Source organism: Canis aureus, chromosome 34 (assembly GCF_053574225.1).
Source record: "Canis aureus isolate CA01 chromosome 34, VMU_Caureus_v.1.0, whole genome shotgun sequence".
Taxonomy (NCBI): domain Eukaryota; kingdom Metazoa; phylum Chordata; class Mammalia; order Carnivora; family Canidae; genus Canis; species Canis aureus.
Genome location: NC_135644.1, coordinates 21,047,904 through 21,060,636, shown reverse-complemented (window position 1 = coordinate 21,060,636; position 12,733 = coordinate 21,047,904). Strand labels below are relative to the sequence as shown.

The 12,733-nt window shown below is 46.2% G+C and overlaps 1 protein-coding gene and 1 long non-coding RNA gene across 3 annotated transcripts in view; one reads left to right on the top strand and one right to left on the bottom strand.

The window, feature by feature from the left end:
- Positions 1-12,733, bottom strand: part of GRB14 (growth factor receptor bound protein 14) — a 130,335-nt gene that overhangs the window by 103,710 nt on the left and 13,892 nt on the right. Inside the window, exons 1-2 of one of the 2 annotated variants that reach the window (XM_077883617.1) lie at positions 10,796-11,010; positions 9,289-9,421 (exon numbers count right to left, since the gene is read on the bottom strand). In XM_077883617.1, coding sequence (XP_077739743.1) covers positions 9,289-9,421; positions 10,796-11,004 — 342 coding nt within the window. In that variant the 5' untranslated portion in view covers positions 11,005-11,010. Of the gene's footprint in view, positions 1-9,288; positions 9,422-10,795; positions 11,011-12,733 lie in introns of those variants that run through there. The other variant, XM_077883618.1, reaches the window with a different exon arrangement.
- The window catches only part of LOC144304951 (uncharacterized), a 65,717-nt gene continuing 64,849 nt past the window's right edge, over positions 11,866-12,733 (top strand). The window contains exon 1 of the long non-coding RNA XR_013371950.1: positions 11,866-12,088. This is a non-coding gene — a long non-coding RNA (uncharacterized LOC144304951). The remainder of the gene's footprint in view (positions 12,089-12,733) is intronic.

Sequence of the window (12,733 nt, the reverse complement as noted above, 5' to 3'; positions counted from 1 at the left end):
TTTGTTAATAAAACTGGTAATAGAATTAAAAATACTTTTTTAATTTGATGAAGAAGATAACTGATCATGATTACAATAAATATGTCAAAATACAATTTGTTAAATTTATTTGAACTATTTATCAATAATCCACTGATTAATTCTTTTTTCTTTTTTTTTCTTTTTTAAAGATTTTACTTATTTATTCATGAGAGACACAGAGAGAGAGAGAGAGACACAGAGACACAGGCAGAGGGAGAAGCAGGCTCCATGCAGGGAACCTGATGTGGGACTCGATCCCAGGTCTCCAGGATCAGGCCCTGGGCGGAAGGTGGCACTAAACCACTGAGTCACCCCAGCTGCCCTTCTGTCTTTCTTTTTTTAAGATTTTACTTATTTATTTGAGAGAGAGAGAGAGAGTGCTCGAGCAAGCGTGCATGAGTGGGAGGGGAGGGGCAGAGGAAGAAACTGGCTCCCTGCTGAGCAGGGAGCCCTATGTGGGACTCAATCCCAGGACCCTGAGATCTTCACTGGAGCTGAAGGCAGACACTTAACCAACTGAGCAACCCAGGTGCCCCATTTTCATTCATTTTTTATTTTTTTTTTTATTTTTTTTTTAACTTTTATTTATTTATGATAGTCACAGAGAGAGAGAGAGAGGCAGAGACATAGGCAGAGGGAGAAGCAGGCTCCATGCACTGGGAGCCCGATGTGGGATTCGATCCCGGGTCTCCAGGATCGCGCCCTGGGCCAAAGGCAGGCGCCAAACCGCTGCGCCACCCAGGGAACCCCTCATTCATTTTTTAAATGAAAAACAAGGAACACAAGATATTCTAGTTGGAGAGAAAAACAATAAATATTTAGACCAAATAGATAAATGCAACAACTCATTTCATGTTAAGTACTGCCAAAGAAATGCACAGGAAAAGGTGATGGAGTAGAGGAAAACAAGATAAAAAAAAACAAGTGTAGAGGGATACTTCAGGCAGTCTAGTCTACACTGAGACCTACCTAAAGAATAAAGAGGATAGGGATCCCTGGGTAGCTCAGCGGTTTAGTGTCGCCTTCAGCCCAGGGCGTGATCCCTGAGTCCTGGGATCGAGTCTCACATCAGGCTCCCTTCATGGAGCCTGCTTCTCCCTCTGCCTGTGTCTCGGCCTCTCTCTCATGAATAAATAAATAAATAAAATCTTTAAAAAAAGAATAAAGAGGAGTCAGCTATGTAAAGAGCAAGGAAAAGAGGTTCCAAGAGGAGACAACAAAGGCTCTAAGGTAGAACAAAAGATGCCAAGTTCGTAAACAGGTAGGACTGCTCCTGCACTGTGGCTGAAATATAATCAACAAACAATAGAATGCAGATGAGGTTATGAGAGAGATGCCAAATCATGTAGAATCCTGTAGGCCGGGATCCCTGGGTGGCGCAGCGGTTTAGTGCCTGCCTTTGGCCCAGGGCACGATCCTGGAGACCCGGGATCGAATCCCATGTCAGGCTCCCAGTGCATGGAGCCTGCTTCTCCCTCTGCCTATGTCTCTGCCCCCCCGCCTCTGTGACTATCATAAATTTAAAAAAAAAAAAAAAAAAAAAAAAGAATCCTGTAGGCCAAGGTACAAAGTTGAACTTCATGCTAACTTTTCTATCAAAAAGTTTTCAACCAGGCAATGACGGGTGTGATCTACCTTTCTAAGAGTTCGCGTCTAACAAGTGTATGGAGAATGGACCAAAATAGGCTAATGTTAGAAGAAGGCCATGTATGAGCCTCTTGTACGTGAGAAGGTAGTGGCTGAAGTTGGGATGGTAGCCGTGGAGATGGAAAGACATTCACGAATTCAAGGATATTGCCATGAGAAGTATGGCAGTACTTAAAAGACCAAAAAGAAGCCTCCTTGGATTTTGGCTAGAGCAACCAAATGGATTACTCAAGGGTGGAGCAAGAGGAATCTGGAGAAGGACTTAGAGGTTATGACCACCTCCACCCTTTAAGCCAAGCAGAACCACCATGCACTGGACTTATATGTCAGCCTCCAATGTTTCACATCTAATATTACATCCTTATTTCAAAGGTTAAATATAACTTCACCACTAACCTGCCTCCTCTGAGATATGACACCTTTTCTGACTCTCTATACCTTGATGTAGATGTGCAAGTTCTAGTTTAACTAGCCCCTCCTGCCCCTATCATCTCCATAAAGCTGGCTCCTATGCTCCTTGTCCCATGACACCTAAATGTGCCCTTTATCACAGAAAGCGTGGCGACTGTGTTGGAGGATCTGAACAAAGGGTGAGAGGAAACGTCTAGGGCCAGTGGGACCAAAAAGACCTCCCAGACACCCGAACCACCACATGTCACGTTACGTCTATGGACAAGTGTATGTGAATAAACAGTCTGCTTATAAATGCTCTTTTGGAATAGGTACTTGGGGCACCTGGCTGGCTCGGCTTGTAGAGCATGTGACTCTTAATCTTGGGGTTGTGAGTTTGAGCTCCACATTGGGAGTAAAGATTACTTAAAAATAAAATCTTTAAAAAAAGAGAGAGAATATTAATCCTCTCATTTCTGTTTATTTTCTCTGGAGCTTTGAAAAACGTGAAATGAGCAGAACCAAAGAGAAGTACAAGAAGTAAAGGATGCTCTCCCTACATCAGCTCTCCCATTTCTCTCCTAAATTGATTCCCTTTGGCTCCCCTGCCTTGGCAAAGACTTGTGGCCACTCCCTAGGTTCTCCACTGAGCTATCCCTTACCTAGAGTGTCAGAAGGACAATGCCTATCCCTGCTCAAATACACATCAGGGTATTCTTACATATGGAATTTCTTACTATTCTATATAAGCTGACATGTTTAAAAGCCACGTCCATAGGACTACAGAAAGATTTTTTTTTATATTAATTAAGATCCACATTTATATTGAACCATGAATGGCTCCAATTTTCCCTCTGGTGAAAGAACATAATAATATGCCCTTAGGGAAAAACAAACCAGAAGCTGAGCTTTCAGGAGAAGTGAAAAATAAAACCCATATTGCAGATAAAGGTTGGATTGCAAATGTACCCTGCAAATTAACCAAAAATTAGAGGCAACCTTCAAACTGGAAATAAAACCTTGACAAGCAGATCCGCTAGGAGATTTAAGTTTTAAAATAGGAAGAGACAGCTGTCTTCTCTTACAAGTGAAAGTAACGAGCATGAAGTAAGGAGAATCCTGAGTTGGTAGCTCCTGTCATCAGAGGCTAAGGAACATCACTAAGATGCAAGCTCAAGACAATGGCCAAGAGAGGTAGCCACCATTGAAGGGTGGTATTAACTCAAACCACTGTCAAATAAGTTGAATTAAGTGAATTGAAGCAAAGGAAGTAGAGACTCTGAACTGTCTAGGCCAGTCAGCCAAACTAACTGGTAAATCACCATATATCATAGGTACATAATAAGGATTTGATTTTGTGTCCACTGTTTTTTGTTTGAGATCTTTTTTTTCTGGGGACACGAGTCATCGTCCATCGTTTGTTCCCCACCTCCAAATGCCATACCCATTGAAGTTGGGAGTTCCTGCTCACAGAATTTGTTCGCACAAACTTCGCTGAGCAGCGGCCCAGGCCCTTGTGCCCCTTTGGCTACAGGTGACTGACAAGCACCTGGACACACTGAGCTAAAAGATATCTCCAGATGTGGACTCCAATCACTTACCAAGTGCTGAACCACAACTAGGAGGAAAGATGTGTTCCCATGCGGTGGCCATTAGGGGCCAGGTGCACTGATGTGCAATCAAGACAAGCAAGACTGAAGACAAATGTGAGAACGAAATGGACATAGAAAGAGAAGAAGAGATTATATGCTGTGCTTGTGGCAGAATGGAGAAAGTGGCTACCTTGATTCTGGCTGACTTTCTACTCCCCCTTTTCTGATCTCTCATGCGATCAGTGAACTTTTGGCTTTCGGATACTATAATATAACCTTTCAGGCCAGTTCATGTAAGGCTCTGTTTCCTCCAAACAATCAATACTTGGATAAAATACCAACTAAAGTCCATTTGTACTATTCTTACCTTTTTTCAACTAAATGATACTGTCCACAATGTTGAAAGATCAGAGTCTAAAAGTGACAGGAAATAAGAATATCCCTGATTTTCCACCTAAATCAAAGAGAAAAAAAAATAAGTCCAATTCCTATGCCCTTCATGAGGACATTGTTATTCAGTGGGTGTTGCAAGAGGCCTTGCATATCAACATTTTTAACAAGCATCCCTGCTGATTCTGAGAAAGGTGGTCCAATGACCACCCTTTGAGGAGTACTGCTCTAAAGCCTGCTTCAATATTGCTACAAAGATCTGTGTACTTTCAAATTCCTCCCAAGAAAAATGATATTCATCAAGTGCCAACATTCAGAAGTAGCAAATTGCTGTTGGAAAGACATATTTGTTTGAAACCCTAATAGGAGCAAGTATTGTTTCTATTATTTTTTCTGCATATATAAGATATTTGCATTTCATTTCACATTAAATGGGATTTTGTAAAATGGCCTGGGGGAGACTAAATGCAACTTATGATGCTGTTTCCATCTGAAAATGAATTTAAATTTCCAAAGAGCTAATTTAAAGACCTTTGAAATAAAACCAGTTTATAATTTGAGGATTTCATGTATCATTCCAAACTGAGGCAATGTGATTATCGATGGTTTTAAATGATACCAAGGAATTATTGTTATTTTTGTTATTTATTATTGTCTAAATACTGGTATTTTGGTTATATGAGAAAATATATTTCTCAGAGATGCATACAAAACTAGGTTGGCATGCAATGAGATGTTCAGGATTTTAAAATACTTCAACAAAGACAAGAAAAATTTCAAAAAGGAACAGATGAAGTAAATGAAGCAAAATCTTGCTAATTATTGAATCTGGAAAATGGGAATATGAGACTACAATTGATTGCTTTCTACTTCTGTGAATATTGGAAAAATGAGTATTCGAGAGTTTGGTTAATGTAGCAGCCATGCAAGATTCCTACAGGACTGTGTAAATTGGGTTAATTACTAGCATCACAAAGGAATGACATCAGAGGCCCATTAATTTGGGGAGAGATGAACTTGTCTTTTGGTAGTTTCTGATATGTGAGAGAAAAAAGAACTCAAAGGCAAAGCATATGGAAAAGTAATTTCTTAATTATTTGAAAGATACTTTGTGTTTTTCTGAGATATACGAAAAGGTTTAATTCCATACAGAATAGATCAGAAACAGTGTGGTAAGGTGCAAAACACATTCAGACATAGTATTTTTTTTTATCTAGGTTCTTAAATGAGTATTAACTAATGGTACTGTCACCCCTGCTCTGACATTATGAGCAGTTATAATGAACAACCCTGGCATGTTTATTCTTTGTACTACCCTTACAATTCTCGACTTCTGCGGAAACTGGACCTTCCTAAAAAAAAAGACTCTTTAAGGCTCAAGAAATGCAGATTTCAGATCCTCGCTGTGCCACAGTCAGCCACGTGGCATTTCTTAGCCTCAGTTTACTGATCTGTAAAACAGCATTCAACTAGATGACCTCAAAGTTCTCCTCCACCTCAAACATTTATAACATAGTTTTTCATAGCTGTCTTTTTATCTTTAAAATCTTCAGATATGTTATTTTGGGACTCCTGGGTGGCTCAGCAGTTGAGCATCTGCCTTTGGCTCAAGGCACAATCCCGGAGTCCTGGGATCGAGTCCCACATCGGTCTCCCTGCATGGAGCCTGCTTCTCCCTCTGCCTGTGTCTCTGCCTCTCTCTGTGTGTTTGTCATGAATCAATAAATAAAATCTTTAAAAAAAATAAAAAAAAAAAACTCAGATACGTTATTTTGAATAAGTTGTACTACAAAGTCCTGGGAAGCAATTAACCAGACCTACAGCACAAGCTGAGTCCCAGCACAAAAAATACCTGAGGGTAGACAAACTCAAGACAAGAACTGATTCTTCTGCAAGGGCCAAGGATCTCTTACTCCTTCCCTTTCTTCAAATAGTAAGTACTAAGGGATGATTTCCTGGTAAATTTCAATCACAAAAAGAAAAAAAGAGATCTAAATTCATAAATTAAGTCACTTTTAATAAAAAGTTTAAATTGCAAGGAATTTTTTTGGACCAAGTACGTAAAGAAATCTGCTTTAAATCTGCTCTATTGGTAAACACAAGGAAATATGCCTAGGAAATATATCTGGCCAGTATTATAACAAGAAGGAGAGAGAATAAAGAATCCACATCCTATCTCATTCTAGCTCCTATTTTAAAAGAAAATACTGAAAGCCTATAGCAAGTATTATATATACTTTGAGACACTGTATTTTCAAACAGAGATAAGGCATATCCTATTTGTGACTTCAGTGCACTTTACCACTCACGAATTATGTAGATAGCTCAATTTCTTAAAAAAAATTTTTAGAAAAAAAAATATATATAGCCTGTAAAACGATTTTTGACTATGTTTTTGAAAGGCCACATGAAATTTAACATGTCTAGTCTGGATTCTTTCAAACTTTCTGGTCAATTATTCGTAAATAACAAGCACAATTCTTCACTTTTTCTACAGGGAGAAAAGAATTGTTAAAATGCCTGGAATGGTTAATCAAAACAAGTGAAAGAGAAAATATAAAGAAAAGAGACATCAGCCTCCAGTAAGGTGTCAGCCATAAATAATAGTCAATAGAAATCTATCACATCCAGTCATTTACATCATCTCAAGTGAAGGTCAGGGATAATCAGGCCAGAAACACCATCTTGCCAAAGGGTCATCTGTGTCACAAAGATACTGAGCTTAGGAAATTACTGACATAGAGTCAGCTGTTCCCAAAGCATCACTCAGTCCAGAGAACAGAGCATACATAAAGGAATAAAAACAAAGGATCAGTTCTAAATGCAAAGTGTAGGTGGGAAACATAAAAGAATGTAAAAAGGCACCCTCCTCTTCCCTAATTTTGGGACATCCTTCTCTTCATAGAGATCCCAACCCTTGGGCAGGCGAAGAGATCACCCACTGTGAAGGGCCCTTCTCGGGTGGGAACACCCCTCTGGGACTGGTCTCTAGGAGGCGGGCCAGAACTCTCTGCTCATGAAACAGCACTGCCGTCTGTGTGGGTGCAGTGCTCTGAGAAAGTCACTGTAGAAATAGGACACAAGGCCAGAGCAGGAAACCGACCGAGCCAATGGTAACACAGCACCCTTTTCCCTTTTTGCCAATTTGCTAAACCTGATCCAAAGAAATGCTATCATTCCCCAGGATAAGAAGTCTTACTGTGGGATGCCTAGTAGCTCAGGAGGTTGAGTGTCTGCCTTTGGCTCAGAGCATGATCCCGGGGTCCTGGGATAGAGCCCCACGTCAGGCTCCCTGTGAGGAGCCTGCTTCTCTCTCTGCCTGTGTCTCTGCTTCTCTCTCTGTCTCTAATGAATAAATAAATTAAATATTAAAAAAAAAAAAGTCTTACACTAGGATGATGACCATGTACCGTTAGGGCATGCCCTGAATTAACCCTGACGCCTGTGCCCACCCTCTCTTTTTTTTCTTCTTCTAAGAACATATTTTCTCTCTATTCAAATCAAACCTTGCCCCGCTGACCTCTCTTAGACACAGGCATTCTCCCAGTGTTCATCTAGATCTCTCCCTCTCTGCTCCTCTTCCATCGTTCAACTCCTAAGTCATAAACCAACTCCAAATCAAAGCCCCATTGTGATAAGCACCCTCTGTATGGCATTTTTGCTCAGCTCAGGGCCCCAGAGCCTAGGATGGTGCAAGGAACACAGCAGGCCCTCCATAAATAGGGAAACAATCTGTTAAATTCCCCAGCTGACTATTCTGTCATCATCAGACATTTCCTTTTCCCATTCTGGATCTCAAGGGCAATCATCAATTTTTCCACCATCATATCTATCATCCATATTCCCACCTTATCTACTAACCCAAAACCCAAGCTCTTCAAAAGTCCAGACAATTCAGCAGGGCTGTTTTTTGCTTAGGCTCTGACTTTAAAACTCATCCTGATCATACAGCTCTCAAGAATCTCCTCCTTGTTCATTTCCTCATCCAAAGTCACAGTCCCGCCCACTTAAGGACTTGCCTCCCCCATCAAAATCTCTAATTGAGAACATACCTCTGCTCTGGGAATATTTACTCCCACTTTCTCCAGTCCTTTTCCAAAAAGCACATGCACCAATTAAACTTCAAACCGCCCCCCTCAAACATATATATGTATATATATATATATATATATATGCCTTGTTCTACCAGACTTCTATCAAAACCCCACAGTCCATGGAAAGCTTTCCTACTGTCTTTATTATGTTATGAAGAACTCATCTATTCCCTAGGGTATCTCCTTCATTCCTAAAACCATAAACACATTATTGAACCCATCATAGGTAGTCAAAGTGCAGAAAAAGGGAGAGAGAACAATAGATGTGAAGAAAGGATCAACTGTCTTCTCTCCGCTCATTATCCCTCTCCTCACTGCAAGCATCTGACTGTTTAAATTTATTGCTTCTATCCTTGCAAGAACAAGGTACATTTTGCCTAGTGAAGCCTCTCTTTGTTTTGCTGATTCAAAATTGGGAGGGAGTATATTAAGAAAAGATGGGATTATTCTAGGATACACTGATTTTTTTTTTTTTTCCAAAATGTATAATCATGGTGGATCTCCTCATAGTTCCTGGGTCCTTGAAATCTAATTTGCCTAAGTCAGTCTCAAACCAGAAACTGAAAAAGAAAGCAAAAATTATAAAAAGAAAGTCCATCTTCTAATTATCACTAAGAAGTCATCTGCCTTCTTTATAGCCAGAAGCCTCCAAACTGAGGAATTCACTGGCAAAGAAGACATGTCAAGTTCTCGATTCCAATTACCTTTTGCCACAGATTCATTATATACCACTTCCCTTCAGTAAGTGAGGTTGGCTTGGGTTGAAAATGTGGAAGATTAAAGAAGGTATTAAAGAAATCAGACAACCTTTTTCTCACCCCAATACCACTGCCCTCCTTCTGACTAAAATTGATAATTATCACATGAAACTCTCCCATCTACCCTGGAAACAACAATAACTCCCAGACTCCGTACTTTACTCTCTCATTTAACCCATCCCGAAAGCCTGGTCGGTAAGTTTTACCATTCCCATTATACAGCTGTGAAAACTGAGGCCTCAAAGGAGAATGATACCGAAAACTCTGTCAGCCAATAGTCATTTAAACTAGGCCATATTAACCCTTTGTTACTTTTATAAATTACTGAATATCTTAAAAACCGTATAGATTTAGAACTCCTAAGATTTTTGAATTAGGAAATTTTAAAATGCATACCTGCTTTTTCCTTGAATTTGCTTTGGGAAACAGGCCTGCTGACAACACAGATGTAAATGGAGAACAGCATAGCTCAGGAAAAGGGTTTGGAATAGATGGCATTTCCAGAACATCAAGATCTTTCTTTTTTCTCCTACACCAAGAGAACATAGGATGTAATTTACATAAAGCGGAATGTAAAATATAATTGCTGACAGGATTAAGAAGTTACGGCCAACATGTGCCACTCTGTGACAACACTAATATTATATAAAGTATACAGCAAAGGTCTGTGATGTACTGTCTGTGGGTCACAATAAAACACGTTCATTGGTATAAACCAATTTTCTATAGTAGTCCTATCTTCTTTTTTGGAGGCCTTTTGAAAAAATAAAAAAAATCACTAGGCACCGTTAACTCCAATTCCAGCATTTTTGATCATTTTCCTGAAGCTGAAACACAGACTCTGTAATTACTGATGCGAAAAACCAACCTGAGAAGTTAGACATTCTTATGGATCTATTAAATCGACAAAGTCTACAAACATTTAGTCAATCCGTCCCTATGCTATTTCGCTAATCACTTTTGGAAGTTATGGCTTATTAATTATAGCTGCGGCTCATCTCACTTCAAATTTCATTCACAATGTTGCCCACACACAGTCTGTTGATTTTTCAAGTGCTTATAGATACTAAACCGCAAGGCAGTGTTTTTGAAGAGGTAAGTGAATAGAACTTGCTAGTATAAATGTACTCTAGTCCACTGCAGAGTAATTTTAACTTTAGTGAAGTTGAAGCACTTTGAAAATCTGGGGGGGGGGGGGGGGGGAAGGGAAGGGGAGGGAGTACCATTTCAATGTATGAATATAAAAGACTACAGATTTTTTTTTTTTTTTGTATTGTTGCAGTCTTTTTCCTTCTTAAAGTCTGTGCAGAATTGTGAACTCTAAAGGCACTTGGTGCTGAACGCTATGGAGATTGGGAAACCTTGTAAAGCCTCTATTCTTCCCCACCGAACAGCAAAGCAGGGCTGCTCAAACGTCAATCCGTGCTTTGCCTCCCCAGGGTCGCTGTAAGGCTCTATGTGGGAGGTGAACTCATTTATGCCACGTTTTTTTAAATATATAAAATAAAAAGGATTCGGGTTGGGGAGGGGGGGTTGGGTTTTGGTGGGATTTCTTTTTTTTTTTTTTTTTTGGTTTCTTTCTTTCTAAGTGCAGGGCCACGAGGGGGTGGGGTGGGGTGGGGTGGGGTGGGGCGGGGCGGGGGTCACCGGGCCTCCCGGCGCACAGCGATGGCAGAGGCGGGAGCCACCGGGAGCTCCCATTGAAACGGCGATGCTATTTATAAGGCGCCGGGAGATCGCGAGGTCCTGCCGCGCCGGCGGGAGCCAGCTCGAAGGGAATCGTCTTCAGAGACTTTCACAAACTTGGCCCCGCTCTGGGCACATGGCTCGCCCCCGGGGCCCGCCTCCTCAGCCCCCGCCGGCCGCCCGCGGCCACTCCCCCGCGCCCTCCGGGGCTGCCTACCTGTCTGCGGCGCGGCCGCGGGCCCCGGCCGGAGGGGGCAGGAGCGCCCGCGCGGGCCCCCAGGGAGCGGGCGCGGGCGCGGGCGCGGGCGCCGGGCCGCGGGCGTCGCCCCTCCCCCGGGCAGCGCCGCACACCTGGGCGGCCAGCGGCGAGTCCTGGGCGGCCGCCCGCCCCGCGGCGCCCTGCCCGTCCTGCAGGGAAGTGGTCATCGTCGGCGGCCGGGGCGCGGGGCGCGGGGCGCGGGGCGCGGGGGCGCCGGCGGGCGGGCGGGCGGGGCGGGGGGCGAGGCCGGCGGCGGGAGGCGAGGCGCGGGCTCGGCCGCCGAGCGCGCTGCAGGTGCGGTGGCCTCGCCGCCTGCGCTCCGGGCCCGGGCGCCGGAGCCGCGCGGCCGAGCAGTCGGCGAGGCGGCGGGGGAGGGGAGGGGGCGGAGGAGGAGGGTGGGGAGAGGGGAGGAGCGGCCGGTGGGTGGGGGCCGCGGGCGGCGGGCGGCGGGCGGCGGGGCGCGGCGGGCGGGGGCGGGGGCGGGGAGGGCGCCGGGCTGGCCCCGCCGGGCCCGGGACGCGCGGGGGCGCCGGCGGAGGTCGCGCGAGGCCCGGGTCCCGCCGCCGCCGCCGCCGCCGCCGCCGCCCCGGGGGGGCGCCCGACGCGAGGCCGAGCCTGGGGCAGGGCGGGCCCGCGGCGCGGGAGGCGGGCGCCCCCGCGGGGCCTGGCGGGCGGGGCGCGGACCCCAGACCCTTCGTGCCGCGGCCGCGACACCGCCCCAGCGGCGGGGCCGCCATGACAGGCCCCGCGGCTCGGCCCGGCGCCCCCCACGCGCCGCGCGCCGCCTCCCGCCCGCAGCCTCAGGCCGGGCGGCGGCGGGAGCGCGCGGGACCGTCCCTGCGCCGGAGGCACCTCGGGGGGTCCCGGGAGGTCGGGATGCTCCGCGAGGCGGGGGTCACCCGAGGGCGCCCGGGCCAGCGGGACACACGGGACTGCACTTGTAACGCGAGGCGCCCCCGCGCACCGCGCCCCGCTGCGCCCCGGCGACAGCCTCGCGGGTCAGGTGCGGGCCGCGTCGCACGGGCGCGGAGCACGGGGCTCGCGGGCTTGCCCGACGTGCCCCCAGCCGTCGGAGCCGCGGCGCTCGGAAACGCGGGCTGCTGGAAACGGTGCGGCGGGGCCGCCCCCGGGCTTCCCCCGCGTGGCTCACCTGCGGGCACCCCCCGCTGGAGGACGCGAGCCGCCTTCTGAGGCCGAGTCGGCGGTCGCTGCTCCTCAGAGCACACCTCGGCCGTCTCCGCCCCTCAGCAGGTAGGCACTTCAGCGCCTTCCGTCAGCACCACACCAAGCGCACAGGTAGCCCCCCCTCGGGGCACACCTCTCAGCAGGTAGGCACTTCAGCGCTTTACATCAGCACCACACCAAGGGCAGCGGTGGCCCCCCCTCAGGGCGCACCGGCAGCTGCCCCTCGGGGCACACCTCTCAGCAGGTAGGCACTTCAGCGCCTTACGTCAGCACCACACCAAGGGTAAGCCCGGTCCGGGAGGTATGCTGAGAGAGACCACACTGACGCTACCTTGATTACAGTATATTGTTATAATTGCTCTAATTATTAGCGACGATCGCCCATCTCTTACTGCGCCTAATTTGTGAATTAAAATTCATCACAGGTATGTACGTACAGGGAAAACACACACGTAGTATATACGTGATCCGCGTAGGCGGCGCCGTCTGCTATTATCCAGGATTCCAGGTACCCACCGAGGGGCCTCGAAATGTTATTTCTGCGCGTAAAGGTGGACTACGGTGATTACACCATGCTCACCCCCCGGGGGTGCAGCAGGCCCCCTCAGAAACCCTGGGGGCTGCTCTGTTTCTTCTTCCCCCCCAAGCTCCCCCATCCCCGTGCGCTGTGGAGGATTTCCAAATGTTTCACACCCTCTTTGTTCTTTGACC